This window comes from Chrysemys picta, chromosome 3 (genome assembly GCF_011386835.1).
Source record: "Chrysemys picta bellii isolate R12L10 chromosome 3, ASM1138683v2, whole genome shotgun sequence".
Classification (NCBI taxonomy): Eukaryota; Metazoa; Chordata; order Testudines; family Emydidae; genus Chrysemys; species Chrysemys picta.
In genome coordinates this window covers 135,194,577-135,210,065 of record NC_088793.1, presented here as the reverse complement: position 1 = coordinate 135,210,065, position 15,489 = coordinate 135,194,577, and the positions used below count along the sequence as shown (strand labels likewise).

Below are 15,489 nucleotides of genomic sequence, written 5' to 3'. Positions count from 1 at the left end.
AAGAGCTGAAAATTCCAGGTTTTGATCCAAAATTAGGCAAAACCCAAGAAGTTTTAGTAGGATTGAACACTTTGCTAAACCCTAGTTCCTTTGCATCCATCTGATGAAGCAAAGCAGCCAGAAAGGTAGTGTAAACAGCCAGCCAGGGACCCACGGGGCCAGGGTAAGTCCTTAGCTGGTGTAGAGCTGGGACTGCTAGCTATATACTACCCCTTTCCAGCCTCCCTCATCTACATATAGGGAGTGTCAGAGCGGGGGGTTATAGCGTGAGTCTACAGGCATATAGGAAATGTCACTCTACATCAGACACAAGGTCCAACTAGTCTTGTATCATGATAGTTGCTATTTCCAGATACTTTAATAGGCAGCAGGTTTAAAACAAACAAAAGGGAGTATTTTTTGACACAACGCACAGTCAACCTGTGGAACTCCTTGCCAGAGGATGTGGTGAAGGCCAAGACTATAACAGGGTTCAAAAAAGAACTAGAAAAGTTCATGGAGGATAGGTCCATGAATGGCTATTAGCCAGGATGGGCAGGGATGGTGTCCCTAGCCTCTGTTTGCAAGAACCTGCGAATGGGCGACAGGGGATGGATCACTTGATGATTGCCTGTTCGGTTCATTCCCTCTGGGGCATCTGGCACTGGCCACTGTCGGAAGACAGTATACTGGGCTAGATGGACCTTTGGTCTAACCCAGTATGGCCGTTCTTATGTTCAGAGGAAGGAGAAAGAATGCCTCAGCAGGCAGATGTGGGATAATGATGAAGGTATCAGCCTAAGCTCTAATAGTTAGACAGTTTAAACCCTGAAGTATGAGGTTTAATATCCCTTCCAAATTTTCATCATAATTTAATTATGATTACATAAAAACACTATCTTAAAAAGGAACACTATTAAGGTCACACGGTCAAACACTCAAAAATTAGGAAACACCAGAATTGAGGTTGCCTGTGCAACCTTTATCCAGCACATACAGTCTGTAATTACATGATCATATATTATGTTTTCCATATAACCCCTGCTTTGTTCAGGGCACAGGATGGATGGCGTTCACTTAATCAGCAGCTATTTAATATTTTGTTTTATTCTAATTGTTCAGTATGTGGTCTCAGGACTTATTTACTGCATGCTATTCAAACCCTGCTCTGAATACATGGGCAACACTATGTGTTCTTCCTATCCGCATTCTCACAAACGGCTTCAGCCCAAACTGTTAAAGTTTAGCCAAATCATAAGCAAGTAAAACTAGGGTCTCTCAATGGGAAGTGTAGGGCAAGCTTAATATTAAGCTGCACTTCCAACCCCACCTATTACAACTTTGGTTATTCCCTTGCGCTCCAGAAGTCTCTGATTGCCTGAAGGCTCTTGTATTCAAGGCCCTCTTATGGCATAAATAAAGATTTAGAGTGAGTACCTTTCCTATTTCACAAGCAGCTGTTCCTTTGTCCTGGGAGGGTGACAGAAGTCAGCTGCACTGTATTAGAAAATCTTCTTCCAATTCAAGATACATAATCTTTTTAAAGGAATTTCTCCCTGCCCCCAATCAGTCAACAATGCTGAAACAATTTCAGGAAGAAACTTCCATTTCTAATGATATCAGAGTATTAGTTTCCCGTATTTTAAGTCATTGTCATCTTGTATGTGAAAGAGAAGCAAACCTCAAGCCTTCTTAGATTTGCATAATGCAGTTGCAGACCAGCATTATAATCAGTATAGTAACTATGTGTCTCTTGTGATGTAGAAATTATTACACTGTATTAAACATCTCTGCATTGAAATAACTGCAGTTTTCAAGTTTTTAAATTGATTTTCTAACACATTACTCAGCCTGAGCATCACTGACCTCACTGCTACTAATTCTCATTTTATCTTCATCATTCCTCTTGTAATTCATTTTCAGATCTATGGAATTTGTTCTGGGGGATGTTTAAAAGAATAACAATTCATTGTGATCCAGATCCTTATTCACTTGAAATACACAAAATGTTAACTGAATGTTAAAAGATTGGCATATTCGGTGGTGGTGAGCTCTGCTATCAACCATACATATTTGGCACACATGAGTGCAGCAGCAGTTTTTAAAAATACACATTAGATGGTGGCACATGCTGGCAACATTGAGACGTGTTCACAGAACTCTGTTGCCCCAACAGAGGAAACCGACTGGTTATGGGTCCAACCTAATGGCCAGCAATATTTATAAGAGAATATCATTTTGATCAGATTGGGTTAGGCAGAGTCATACTCTGTCCTTGAAAGGAAGTGGTCACAGCCCAGTGCAGATATTATAACAACACTTAGCTTTTATGGAATGTTTTTAATCAGTACGTCAAATCACTTTAAAAGAGATGCGACACGTGCCAGCCTATAGTGGGGGGGGGGAGGGACGGAGCAGAGTGAGGGCAGCAGCTTCAGCAGTGTCACAGCACTTTGGGGGGGGGGAGGGGGGAAGGCAGGACTATAACTCAGGTCTCTTGATTTACAGTCCATTGCTCCACCTACTGGATCATGATGGCTCCCTATCAATGCAGTAGTTCTTCCTTGGATTCGGGAGCAGACTGTTCAGCTGAGAAAGCTTGTCACATATTTTATTACTGCTGGTAAAGTTATTAACTCTCCACACTCACTTTTTACACTGCAAATAGAAAGCATCCTATGGCAAAAGAGATCTGGCATTGACTACCCTCTTATATGGAAGACTATGCTCATTTCTGACCTAGTAGGAAGTAAGCAATCTATATGCATTGCTTTCCGCCCCTTTCAACCAACCCCCAACAAATAGACAAGATGGCAGAATTGCAACACAATAATTTTCTTGTATTTTAGGATGTAGTGTGCTCTCTTTCTGCCCAGTATTACACACATGATGGGATGATACAGCCAAAAAGATTTACATAGAACACTAATAAATGGGTGTTATGAAAAAAATTACTCTAAATTATCATAGTTACCAAAATGTATATGGCCAAGTAGGCTGTAATAGCCCCAAAGAGGTTATTTATAGACTACAGGTAAAAACCACACTTTTTTACTTATGTATTTTTTTTTAAATCTACACTTTTCTCAGTCTTAATTATATCTTATTTAAATCATAGATGGAATATATCTTGATAGATTTCACACTTTTTCTTTAAAATACAATTTAACAATGAATTTCACAAATTGCAAATGGTACTTGAATACAATGAAGACTGTGATACAAACTAACAATAGCACTGAAATGCAAGGCCTGAGAAAGAAAAGAGGAGAGTTAGATTACAATTGTAATGATGTAAGATTATTCCTCCCACAGTTAGATGAGTTTAGACTCAATATCTGTTTTTAAATGATTATTGATTCATTTACCAGTTTGTTTTACAACCTTAACCTTATGCAGGTAGATTTTTTTTTAAATTCTGATATAAAGTTTTATTTCATATATAAAAAGGGCTGTTAATCTCAGATCTATTGTACAATTCCACAATTATGTTAGGATCTTCTATATTATGAATTCATAATTACTATTTCATTTTCATATAATTAGTAAATTTATTCAAGAACAAATAATATCAATATCATTATCCTTGCAAGAACCAATAACATCAATATCATTATCTTATATACCAATGTCACTACTTCCAGACCTATGATGTTTTGGTTTATGTCATGATATCAGTGTTAGCTCTTATGCTCAAGCAGTATTAACAGCTATTTATATCTTATCAAACACTGAGATTGTATTATTTAATCTATACTTTAGAGAAAAAATTGCAGATCAAACTGTAAAGCAATAGTTTTATTAATTTCCATGTCATTTTCTGGATCATCATTTCTATAAGACAAGCACAATCTATATATTCTTACTGTAGCACTTACTAAGTATCTTTCTGAAGATATACTAACTAAGATGAGGTCATCTCCAACACGCACTTTTTCTCCCTCTGATCGCTGTTTGGAGGCAGGATGTATGGTCCACCAGCAGGCCTCACCTGTGTTGTCATGGATTAATGAAAGACACATTAGAAAGGAAATGCTTGGGATTATTCTTATTTCTTCAGTTTTATTTGGATTTCTTAAAAAAATTCTTATTAATGTCCATATGTACTTTAATGCCTTGTATATAGTTAACACTTTGTTTGACATACCTTCCTGAGATACGATTCATGACAGTATATTCATTGGCTAAATCACTAGGGGAAGTAACTTAATCTCTCTGATTTTAGTAATGCATCTATAAAATGTAGACAATATTTCCTCTCCCCCATCCTAGGAGATTGAGTTATAAAGATATTAGAACCTGTTATATTTGAATGTATTTCTTAACTTAAATACAAGTTCAAAGGGTTTATTTTTAATTATTCAAAAGGTCTGAGCCCTGATGTCCTGACCTCGTTTTTACTCACTCAGGCAACCCCTTCCCTCCCCACCTTCTCCCCACCTCCAGGTTTGAGAGTCCAAGCTCCAACCCAAGTCTCAATATCAAAGCACCATCTACACAGCTAATTGTAGACCACTGGCTCCACTAGCACAAGTCTGTGGACCCGGGCTCAGAGGCTCGCTCCCAGATGTAGTGCTGGCAGACCCAAAGTCTATGGCAGTTTTGACTAGCTAAGGACAGAACATGCTGTCCTCAAGTTATTGTTCCTGCATTACCACATTAAAAAAATCTGTTATGGCTCAGAGGCTTGTATCCTTCTCTATCAGAGATAGGAATACTGAAGAGGATACGTGCTCAGCCAACAGAGTATAGGAACAGCTCACATGTGTTGGAATAACGGTCTGGTAATGATCAGTGATGACAAGATAGGACTAACAATTCTAAGCTCTTTAGGAAACGCAATCCAGTCTTCTTTCACTAAGGGACCTTCCTTGTCACTATGTCACAAGGTTTTGAGTAAGAATGGGGAAGAAGAAATTCTCCTCTGAGAACGAGGGCATAGATATTGAGGGGAATTCCACCAATGAGGACGCAAAAGAGATTATCAAAAATTAACCTGTTAGTAAAAGAAAGCATCGTTAAATTAAGGCCTGGTCCACACTAACCCCCCACTTCGGACTAAGGTACGCAAATTCAGCTACGTTGAATTCAAAGTACCTTAGTCCAAACTTACCGCGGGTCCAGACGCGGCATGCAGGCTCCCCCGTCGATGCTGCGTACTCCTCTCGCTGAGCTGGAGTACCGGCGTCGATGGCAAGCACTTCCGGGATCAATCCGGGATCGATTTATTGCGTCTAGACAAGACACGATAAATCGATCCCAGAAGATCGATCGCTTACATCCGGACCAGGAAGTAAGTATAGACGTACCCTAAGACTATAGTCAATTCTTTGGTCTAACGCCACTAGAAGGTACTGTACATGTAGCTTTCATTCATAATAAGTGTACTTGTTAATTTGTTTGCAAATTAGTTTCCATAATGAAGCCCGTTTTCAGATACTCATGGCATTTGGAAAAATTGTTCCTTTTCAAATATATATTATAAAATCTTGCTAATTAAACAATTTTGTAGCCCTGTGAGACTTGTAGGAAATTGTCTCCAGTCAACAGCAGCAGCAAAGGAGAAACCTCATCTGTACCCCTCACCTAACTTTAGTAAGCAGAGGTGATTTCTCTCTCTCCCTCTTTCAAATAGAAAGAAAGAAAGAAAGAAAGAAAGAAAGAAAGAAAGAAAAAGAAAATCGAGAAAAAGCCAAACCATCTACATTATTGCAACATTAATGATGTAGAATTAAAATTAAAAAAATGTACAAGATAAGGATTTTACCGCAACAATAACTTGGCCATGTGCCATATCCTTAATATTCTACATCATACATTTTACAGCCTAAAAAAGACACATTAAACTACATATTCGGTATGAAAAAATTGAATATAAAATATTGCATATGTGCAACATGGCCATGGTAACATTGTAAGAATCTTAATTTCTGTGCCTTTAACTTTGTAGTCACACCTTTTTAAAGTAGTTTGCATTTATATCAATTTAATCTAATGATTAAACAAAAGGAATCCTCCATTGCAGGGGTTTCCTTAAGAGAGAAAGTTTTACCTGTTGTGTCTTCTTGCAATCCCACATCAAATGCCAATTTATCCATCGAAGACCGTGAGGTGGAGAGGCAGCAAAGATACTACCAAAAAAAAAAAAAGTCTCAGTAGTTTTTCTCATGCCTGATTTCTTATTCTGAATGTTACAAGCCATCAGCCTGCTATTATAGAACTTTTTATCACTTCTTGAACAATCCTAACCACTCTCTTTTAAAGCACCAGGATTTTAACTGCCTGTTAATGAGAACAGCACTTGAGCTAAGATTAATGTTCTGAAATATGTTGTCAGTCTTCATCTACATCAGCTTTTCAGTGAAAAACAGGGAGAGCAATGCTGACAATAACGGAATGATTTCCACTGGAGTTTAATTTCTAAGATTTTGATGGGTCTTTTAGGAAGCTTTGAACCTGGACGCTCCAGAAAGGTATTGAAAATGGGAAGATTTCTGTCTGAAGTATATACAAGGTTCTGTCTCCTTGTCCATTCAATCTTTGGCCGGTGTTCAAATTGCCAACCAGACGGCAGTTGTGGCAATACTGTAATTTATGTAATGTGAACAATTATCCCATTGGGAAAGGAAATGAGAAATCATGAACCCATTTAACATAGGCCAACAGACAGGGATCAGATATTAATTATTTTTGGTCTGTATCAACATGGGCTGGATTTCAAAAGAGAACCTACAAGTGAAAGACTCTGTTTCCTATTGCCAATCTCCTAACCCACTTTGTTGCCATAAGTTCAGTGGGAGAAACACTTCTCTCATGTGAATAATTCACAGGATAATTTTAAATGGCAATAGTTTGAGTGTTATCACTTGTAGCTACAAATACTGACAGAAAATAGATACCAACACTAGCATCAACACCTACACATCAAGGTAAAATTCATACATACCATGCCACTGTAGGAATGGCGCAGCAATATTGCATGTCCATAGAGAAGCGTTCGATGACCACCACCTTGTGCAGTCTGTACAGATAAAGAAAATTGGTTGATGGGCAGGTTAGATTAAAATTAGACCCTTCATCCAAATATAATCGGCTCCCAGGTAACATTTCCTCTTTATTTCCATTCAACATCCACAAACGTATCTGCCCCCTGCTAGTTAAATCGATTTTTTGATACAGATGAAGTTCGATGATTTGGCAGTAGTTAATATTGCCAATGTGTTCTCTTTAGCTGTGTAATCCAGTTAAGTAACCTTTGCTGCTTCTTACCATAGTGAAATTTTAATCAGAATGTATTAGTTCAGTTGGACACTTCTCAGAAAAGACTTGGACAAGTGATTACTGAATTAAACTGTCATTTAATATCACATGTTCTTATTTGACTGATACGGGCAAAATTATGGACTTTGCATCCAGCCATACAGAGATTCTTTGTAGAGATCTTCAGGGAGATAAAAATCTTTCCCCTTAGGCTGAAAATGGAAGTGAAGCCACTCTTCAGGCCTCAGGAGTGACGTAACTTTGATGTGTGTTGTGTTACCTTCCATATGGGAATGGGGAGGCAGAATGGCCAGTGCATCTGTGTAGCCACATATCAACAGGTCCTGTCAAGCCCCCTCCAGCCCCAGACTCCTGAAATATTGCCCCCCCCCCATTTCCCAAGCAGTATAATCACACTTCTTCAACTGCATTCAGAGATGTCCAAAGTCACAAGTATTTGTCGCCTGGTGTCCAAATGATATCAGACAGCTTGCATTGTCTGACAGGAAATTAAAGCCAAAATGCTCAAAATTGCCCAATTTTTCATGCCCATCCTGAGAAACCACAAGCAAGTTTCTCAGAAGTACTGAGTACCCAGAAACTCCAGTGAAAGGCACCAAGATCTGTGAAGGGTCAGAACGTTCAGAAATCAGGCCCAAGGCATCTGAAGTTGGGCATCCAAAACTGGGAACGATACGCTTGAAAATGCCAAACTGAGTGCACATGGTCTTGATGAAAATGAAACTAGCCAAGTAATAAAATCCATTTTAACACAAAGAGACTGCAGTAAATGATTTTTTACAACACAGAGATGTTTTGTTTTATATATAATCAGAATACTCACTGCCTGCCAACAAAACCTAATAATTTTTGTTACAGCACTAGTCACTTTTTAATAGAGTGAGCTTCATTACAGTGCACATTTATTTTCACAGCTTCATGTACATTAAGTATCATCCATATGTAAATATGTTTTAAGTGTATAGCTACAACGGTTTTATATAAAGATCCATCAGATCTTAAACTTAGATATAAGAGTATTCCCATTTAAAAGCCCAAGTTTTTATTTTCCCATCTACAGCATTTCCCACTTCTTTTCCATCAAGGTGGAGTGAGTTCTTAATTGACTGGAGCTTCAGAATAAAAAAAGTGTACTGTGCCTAGCTAAAAAATGAATTGGCAGCACAACACGCCATTATCTCACTGGCAGTTGATAGCACTGCTGAAGCTCAATCTCACTGAATTGCTACGGTGACAACTCACAATTTTTCCTCAAATATCAGTTTTGTCTCTCCTAAGTTTAACCTACCTATCATGAAAGCAGACAGTTTGTAAGGACAAACAACTCAAAAGTAATAATGTTGGTGTTTTTAAGGAAGATCTTGGCACATACCTTAATATTAAGTTTTTGGTTTTTGTCAGAGTATTCTTTATTTTCAATAAAATAAATACACTACACTGGGCATATATAGAGGTACATTTGTAAAAATTCACGTAGGATTCTCACTCAGTAACATGTTGTTTGGGACATCAAAGACCGTGAATTCTTATTACAATAAACCCCAAGTCATGCTTTCTCTCACAAACACAGAGTCTTTATTATTATATGTAAAAACCTAGCTGGAGACACTAATTGTCCAAAGTCACATGATGATTGGATGGTTGGTACTTTAAGGATGTCACACCTGTGTCTTTTCTACTCCATAGCCTTGCCTATATACAGAAGTTGCACTGATATAAATTCCATCAGTTCAGTGAAATTGATACAGATATTTGGGTGGAAAGCATTCCCACAGTGGGCTTACACCAGTGCATGCTGCAGCACCTGTGTCCACATAGCAGCACATTGAACCGATGTAAGCCTAGTGGAGTATGGAATGGTGTTCTTATTCCATGGACCCCTGAACTACCTGCAGGCTCACTGCTAGATGGGAAGTTTCACACCATAGTGCACAATTCGACTGGCATTGAAGGGAATTGAAGGAGTAGAGATCAAATACCCATAATCTTTTTCATTGTATCCTGGAAGGCATCTGTTGTCTGTCCCCGTCCAAGCTCTTCACTGTGCATGTGGATGAAGGACAGATGAACGCAGCTCTCATATCCATTGTTAGATAGGAAAGCCAATACTGTTATACTGGGGAGGATTCCAAAGGCAGATAGAATTGCCAGAGGATAACCGGAGTATTGGTGCCATTGAGGAGTTCCTGGTTGCCAGACAGGTCAGTGTCGGCTAGGAATGGGAGGACTTCTTGCTCCAGTGTTACTACATCAGTATAAGTGCATGACCATATTGCCACTACCTCGATTTAACTAGTGATGTAAAACTATGCCAGTAACAACAACAACAACAAAGGAGGAAGAACTATATAAAGTTAACTCATGGATCTATTGGTGGGAGACAGATGTGTGTAAATGTATGACTGCTCCTACCCAAATGAGGAAAGTTATATCAGTGCAATTTTTCTATGTAGAATAAGTCATAGTAACTTCTGATACTCTTTGGAGCATGACTACAGAACTGTAATGCTTCAACATCTGAACAGAAGTCCTAACTGCAACACCTTTAATATATAAATATTCAAGCAGTTGCAGTCACCAAAGCCAGCAATTAACAACATCCCACAACTGCTGAATGTGTCAAAAGAAAGCAAGAGCTAAAGTGCATTGTTATGAAGAATTATTCACTAAAAAGACTCTGAGTTTTTAAGAACAAGTTAACAGCTTTTTTGCAGCTGCAAAAACTAATTTTATGATGGATACCTCATGAGAAGGGAATTATGGTAAATGGTAAGTGCAATTATTGGAATTGTAAGGAAAAAATTTTGTGAAGCTCTAATAGGAGTTAAAGTTGATTAAAATAATAAGTTATGTCACATTCCGTTCCGTATTAGTACCTTCTAAAATATGGGCCCCATGATCTACATTAAATGTGGAAAAACCCAAAAATGTTACAGATGTTTGGCTGACATTTGTAGAACACCTAAACTTTTATTTTCAGTAAAAGCAGTTATTAAGTACAGAGAGAGAGTGGGAATACCTTCCTTTGATTTCTTCAGCAATGTCTTCTAAAGCAAAGATTTACAAGATACAGTAGTAACTGTTTCAAATGTCGATTTTTTTTAATGGCAACTACTCTAATGTTTTTAACCCAATGCTTGTAATCTTTAAAACAATGTGTACTAATGTTGTATTAAAATGTAGTATTCCTCTCATAAAAACCTGAGTCACTGCATTATTTCCAAAGCAAACTGGGCCCTCAAGGCTGCAGATAATTTATTACTATCATAAGCTTAAAATGCTAAAATGTGCTTTAAAACTGCCATCTGTAAAAACAAAATAATGACTAATACAGTAAATAGGGATTTATGCACAAGAACACTGTTGACTACTCTTTTTTCTAATGTCAGGTTATTAATACCTGTCAAGTGTTGATGCTGGGTAAAGCCAGTCATTCCACCAAATATATATGATTTTATTGTAGGAATGGTGGTTGTAGTTGGTTTAATTCCTTTTTCTCCATACAGAGTAGTGAATGGAGGACACTTTAATGCTGGAAGAGCTATTGCAACGACAACATTACACAATTCTTGTAAATCCAAGTTTGGTGGGATTTTGCTCTTTAACCTTCAGGTCACTGATGTTGCCCAGTTTTACTTCATTCAGAATCAGAATGTTTAGTTCATTAGCAAAATAATACAAATAGAGACTATAAAAGTACTATTTCATGTTACAGAGGGAAGGGAGACTGTGACAGGGTCAGGCCAGATGGCTACAGGAGAGTGATAGAAGGCAGATATATTAGCCCCAGATTAAGTAGGTCTCTTTTCCCTGGGTAAGATAATAGGGAAGGTTCTAGAACAATCAGGAACCTTCTGGAAACAATTTAGGCAGACAGGCTGATTAGAACTCCTGCAGCCAATCAAGAAGCTGCTAGAATCAATTAAGGCAGGCTAATCAGGGCACCTGGGTTTTAAAAAGGAGCTCACTTCAGCTTGTGCTGTGGGTGTAAGGAGCTGGGGGTGAGAGGATGTGCTGCTGGAGGACTGAGGAGTATAAGCATTAACAGACACCAAGAAGAAGGTCCTGTGGTGAGGATAAAGAAGGTGTTGGGAGGAGGCCATGGGGAAGTAGCCCAGGGAATTGTAGCTGTTGTGCAGCTGTTCCAGGAGGCACTCTAGACAGCTGCAGTCCACAGGGCCCTGGGTTGGAACCTGGAGCAGAGGGTGGGACTGGGTTCCCCCCAAACCTCCCAATTGATCTGGACTGTGGGTTCTACCAGAGGGAAGGTCTCTGGGCTGTTCCCCAACCCACATGGTGAATCTCTGAGGCAAGAAAATCCGCCAATAAGCGCAGGACCCACCAAGATAGAGAAGGAACTTTGTCACAAGGCTATTAATAAAAACAATAAATGTGAAAAAATATATTGATGGGGAAAAGCTTTCCATGCTTAGCTTATCTATGCTCCACCTACAGATTTAGAGAATTAGTCTAAAAGGAGGAGATTTTCAAAGGCACAACTAATTTGGGATCGAAGAAACTGGCCAAGCATAAAAAAAAAGGTGATACAAAGAAAGAAGAGAGTCAACAAATATATAAAAGCTATAAAATGTATCAAACATTATCTTTTTCTAAATCATTAAAATACATTTTAGCAAAGGTTAGGAAGGTTTTTCACCTCTTTAGACAATTGCTTTAATATTTTAAAACAATAGTTAAGAAAAGGTTTATCTGCCACTGTTAAAGTTATGCCTTCAAATACTATTGTTCTACATAGCCCAGAGTGCCTGCCTCCGCCCATCCATGATCATAAAAAAGCCTTAAACTAAGTTCGTGTGGTTTCTAAATCCATAGCTTTCAGAAGTCCAAGAAGTAACAATCTGGTGAAAGTTTGATATTTACTTTAAAAAATAAAAATAAGAGATAAATAATGAACTAAATGAAATAGTCAAAAGTCATACGAAGTACAATACTAAATTTTTAGATTGCTTACCTTCATCATAAATTTCTAGAGAGCCATGGGGCGTAGGAGGGAAAAAGAGAAAACATACAATGAATATTTGCTCTGTCACTTAAAAATGTGCTGTGTTTTCCTTAAAATAGTGAACAAGATGCACTGAAGTAAAAACATATTTAACCAGAACAATTATACAATTACAGTATGTGCTAGAAAGCACATCTGCTCAAAACAATTATTCATAACTTGTGTACGATAATTTCCTCAACTTTAGAGTATTATATTAAAGCATACATCAAATTAAATAGTTTTTATTGTGTAAATCAAAATGGAGTGCAGTGAACACAGGGGTCACAGCTGAAATATTTTAATAATGTGCTCTGCAAATGCTTACTAACTTCACTGCAGGTTTCCACATTCAAAAATGCAGTGATCCGGACAGCAACACAACTGATAGCAGTGACTATATTATAAATATGCATCTACATAGTAAACTAAGAAAACAGAATTGCTACTGCTATTTCTTGCATATTAATTGTAAAGAAGTACTCCAATGCCATATGCACTAAGATGCCAAAGAATTATGGAAATCCATAATATAGTTCTCAAATAACTCATATATAAATTAAGTGGGCGGAAGAATTCTTCTAGTTCTAAGTAGCTAGAATATGTGGTAACTACTTATGCTAAACTACTGTTCCATCTTGTACTTAGTTGTGATACTCTGAGTACCTTTCCCAGATCAGAAGAAGAGCTCTGTGTAGCTTGAAAGCTTGTCTCTCTCACCAACAGAATCTGGTCCAATAAAAGATTATCTCACCCACCTTGTCTCTCTAATATCCTGGGACCAAAATGGCTACACCAACACCCAGTAAGGGCTAAGACTAGAACAAATTATTCCTCCCAATGTGCTTTACCTAGTTTTGTCAACATTTAATTTCATCTGCCATCATGTTGCTCTTTCCGACTAAGTCCTTCAAGAACCTTAGTTCTCTGCTTGTCACTCACCTATGTAACTGTTATCCACAAATTTTGTGCTATCATTGCTCAGACCCTTTTCAGGTAATTAACAAATATATTAAACATCAGTCCAACTACAGAACCTTGTTTTCTGTCCCTTAGCCACTTTCCATTCATTTACAGTACCTTTATTTCTCATCCCATGATTGCTTAAAGATTCCTTAAAAGACTCTTGAGATTGCCTTTATCAAAGGTTGGTTGTTGTGGTCTTTTTTCTCTCTCTTTATTTTTTATTTTTTCTGAAAGCCCAAATTAAGTTTACCAGTTGGTTCACCTTTGTTGACATGATCAAGGAATTCTAGTAAATTAGAGAGATAATTTTTCTTGATAGAAGCTGTACTCTTTTGTCTCTAGCATATCATGTTTGTCTGGGTATTATATAACTCTAGTTATTGTTTCATCCAGTTTGCATGGTACTGAAGTAAAGTTCATTAGTTTATAATTCCTAGGATCACTTCTGGGCCTTTTCTAAAGACAGCCCCACTGGCCAGTGGGGCTGGAAGCAGTCAGAGAAACAGGGAGCCCTGGATCACTTCCCCACACACTACTACACACCAGAAATAACCAGAGGGAGGATAGCCCTCAAGACCTTTCCCCCAATCAGTAGTAATGGAGGGGCAACTCTGCATGGCAAGCACCTATCTGCACACAGTGCCTGCTAGTAAGGGGCACAGCTGCACAGTGTAAGCCTTAGGGGGAACCTCTGGACACATCCCACACAAATTGGTACCACCTCAGCTATTTACCTACTGCTGATTGAACAGAACTAGAGCATTCTAGATACATCTGCCACTTCCTGATGAGAAAAGGTTCTTGGGGGGGGGGGGGAAGGTGTCTTCAAACTGCATCTCCTGTGTCTCATTCACTGCAAGAGGAGAATGCTGACTTTCGACAGCATTAACACACAGCTGAAAAAAAATCTGCCATTCAGAAAGGGAAGCGTGCCATGTATAACAGTTCCACAGCTATCGCAACATCTCCCCACACTGAGACACAGAGCCCCCACGCTACTGAAATATCTGAAAATGGCTTTGGTGGGCTCCCAGGAATGGGGGGGGGGCATACATCAGAGGCACTACTCCATGTATTCTGATGCTCAGGTGCAGGAGGCTGGAAGTGGGCACATCCTTCTGCTCCATTATATTTGTTACTCTCTATGCCTCACAGTGCAGGCAAACACAGGGCTCTAGGCTAGGAAAAATAATCCTGAATTTATCTTTGGAAATTAACTACACAGAGTTATACTATGAGATATCTTAATGCCATCCTAAGCAAGGACTTCAATACTGACCTTGAGAGATATTGCTTAGAGACAGAATTATATTGAAGTTTTAAAAAATACATAATATAGATTTATAAAGGCATGAAGTCTAACAGGGGAATAGATATTAAAACAATGAGTAAAATAATATCACCCATAACTAAAAAGCAAAATGAAAGAAGAGAATTAACAGTACGGAAAAGTTTGTTATAAGTTACATGCAACTCCATTAGCCTATCAGTGAAGTTGAAATAGTGTAATTGAGATCATAGTTTGGCCAAACATGTTTAGTCACATACCCCTATGAAAAATGACTATGTTTCCAAGTCCATTAACATTAACAAACCTTACATACAACATCCATTTTAAGGATGCCACAACGACAAGCTCTATATTATAGGCATTCAAAGTCTGAGGAGTTATTGATTTTCATTTTAGCCATTAAGGCACAAAATAATATTTTATTATACTCTGAAATTTCAGGATCCATTGTAGATTTTCCTAATATTTAGAGGCATGGACCAGAAGACAGACTCCGTTCTGATGATACTTTGAGTTCTGAGATATTTCCACAATGAGAATTAAAGACTTTAGGACAAGGGTAGGCAACCTATGGCACGCTTGCCGAAGGCAGCACACAAGCCGATTTTCAGTGGCACTCACACTGCCTGGGTCCTGGCCACTGGTCTGGGGGGTTCTGCATTTTAATTTAATTGTAAATGAAGCGTCTTAAACATTTTAAAAACCTTATTTACTTTACATACAACAATAGTTTAGTTATATACGATAGACTTATAGAAAGAGACCGTCTAAAAACGTAAAAATGTATTACTGTCACATGAAACCTTAGATTAGAGTGAATAAATGAAGACTCGGCACATCACTTCTGAAAGGTTGCCGACCCCTGCTTTAGGATAAAACCCGGCCCCACTGAAGTCAATGGGAGTTTACCATTGACTTCAATTAAGCCAGTATTTCTCCCCCTAGATTCACATTGGAGTTCATCACTATG

General features: G+C 38.3%; 1 protein-coding gene across 22 annotated transcripts in view; it reads right to left on the bottom strand.

Moving 5' to 3' along the window:
• Nucleotides 1-15,489, bottom strand: part of RYR2 (ryanodine receptor 2) — a 722,683-nt gene that overhangs the window by 432,805 nt on the left and 274,389 nt on the right. For 19 of the 22 annotated variants that reach the window (XR_010599784.1, XM_065589065.1, XM_065589068.1 and 16 more), the window contains 4 exons: nucleotides 12,233-12,247; nucleotides 6,926-7,000; nucleotides 6,032-6,110; nucleotides 3,858-3,970 (listed from right to left, as the gene is read on the bottom strand). Coding sequence is in view for 21 of the 22 variants with exons in the window: in XM_065589065.1 (XP_065445137.1) it covers nucleotides 3,858-3,970; nucleotides 6,032-6,110; nucleotides 6,926-7,000; nucleotides 12,233-12,247 (282 nt within the window). In the remaining variant the exon portion in view is untranslated. The remainder of the gene's footprint in view (nucleotides 1-3,857; nucleotides 3,971-6,031; nucleotides 6,111-6,925; nucleotides 7,001-12,232; nucleotides 12,248-15,489) is intronic. The other 3 variants (XM_065589069.1, XM_065589079.1, XM_065589086.1) reach the window with 1 other exon arrangement.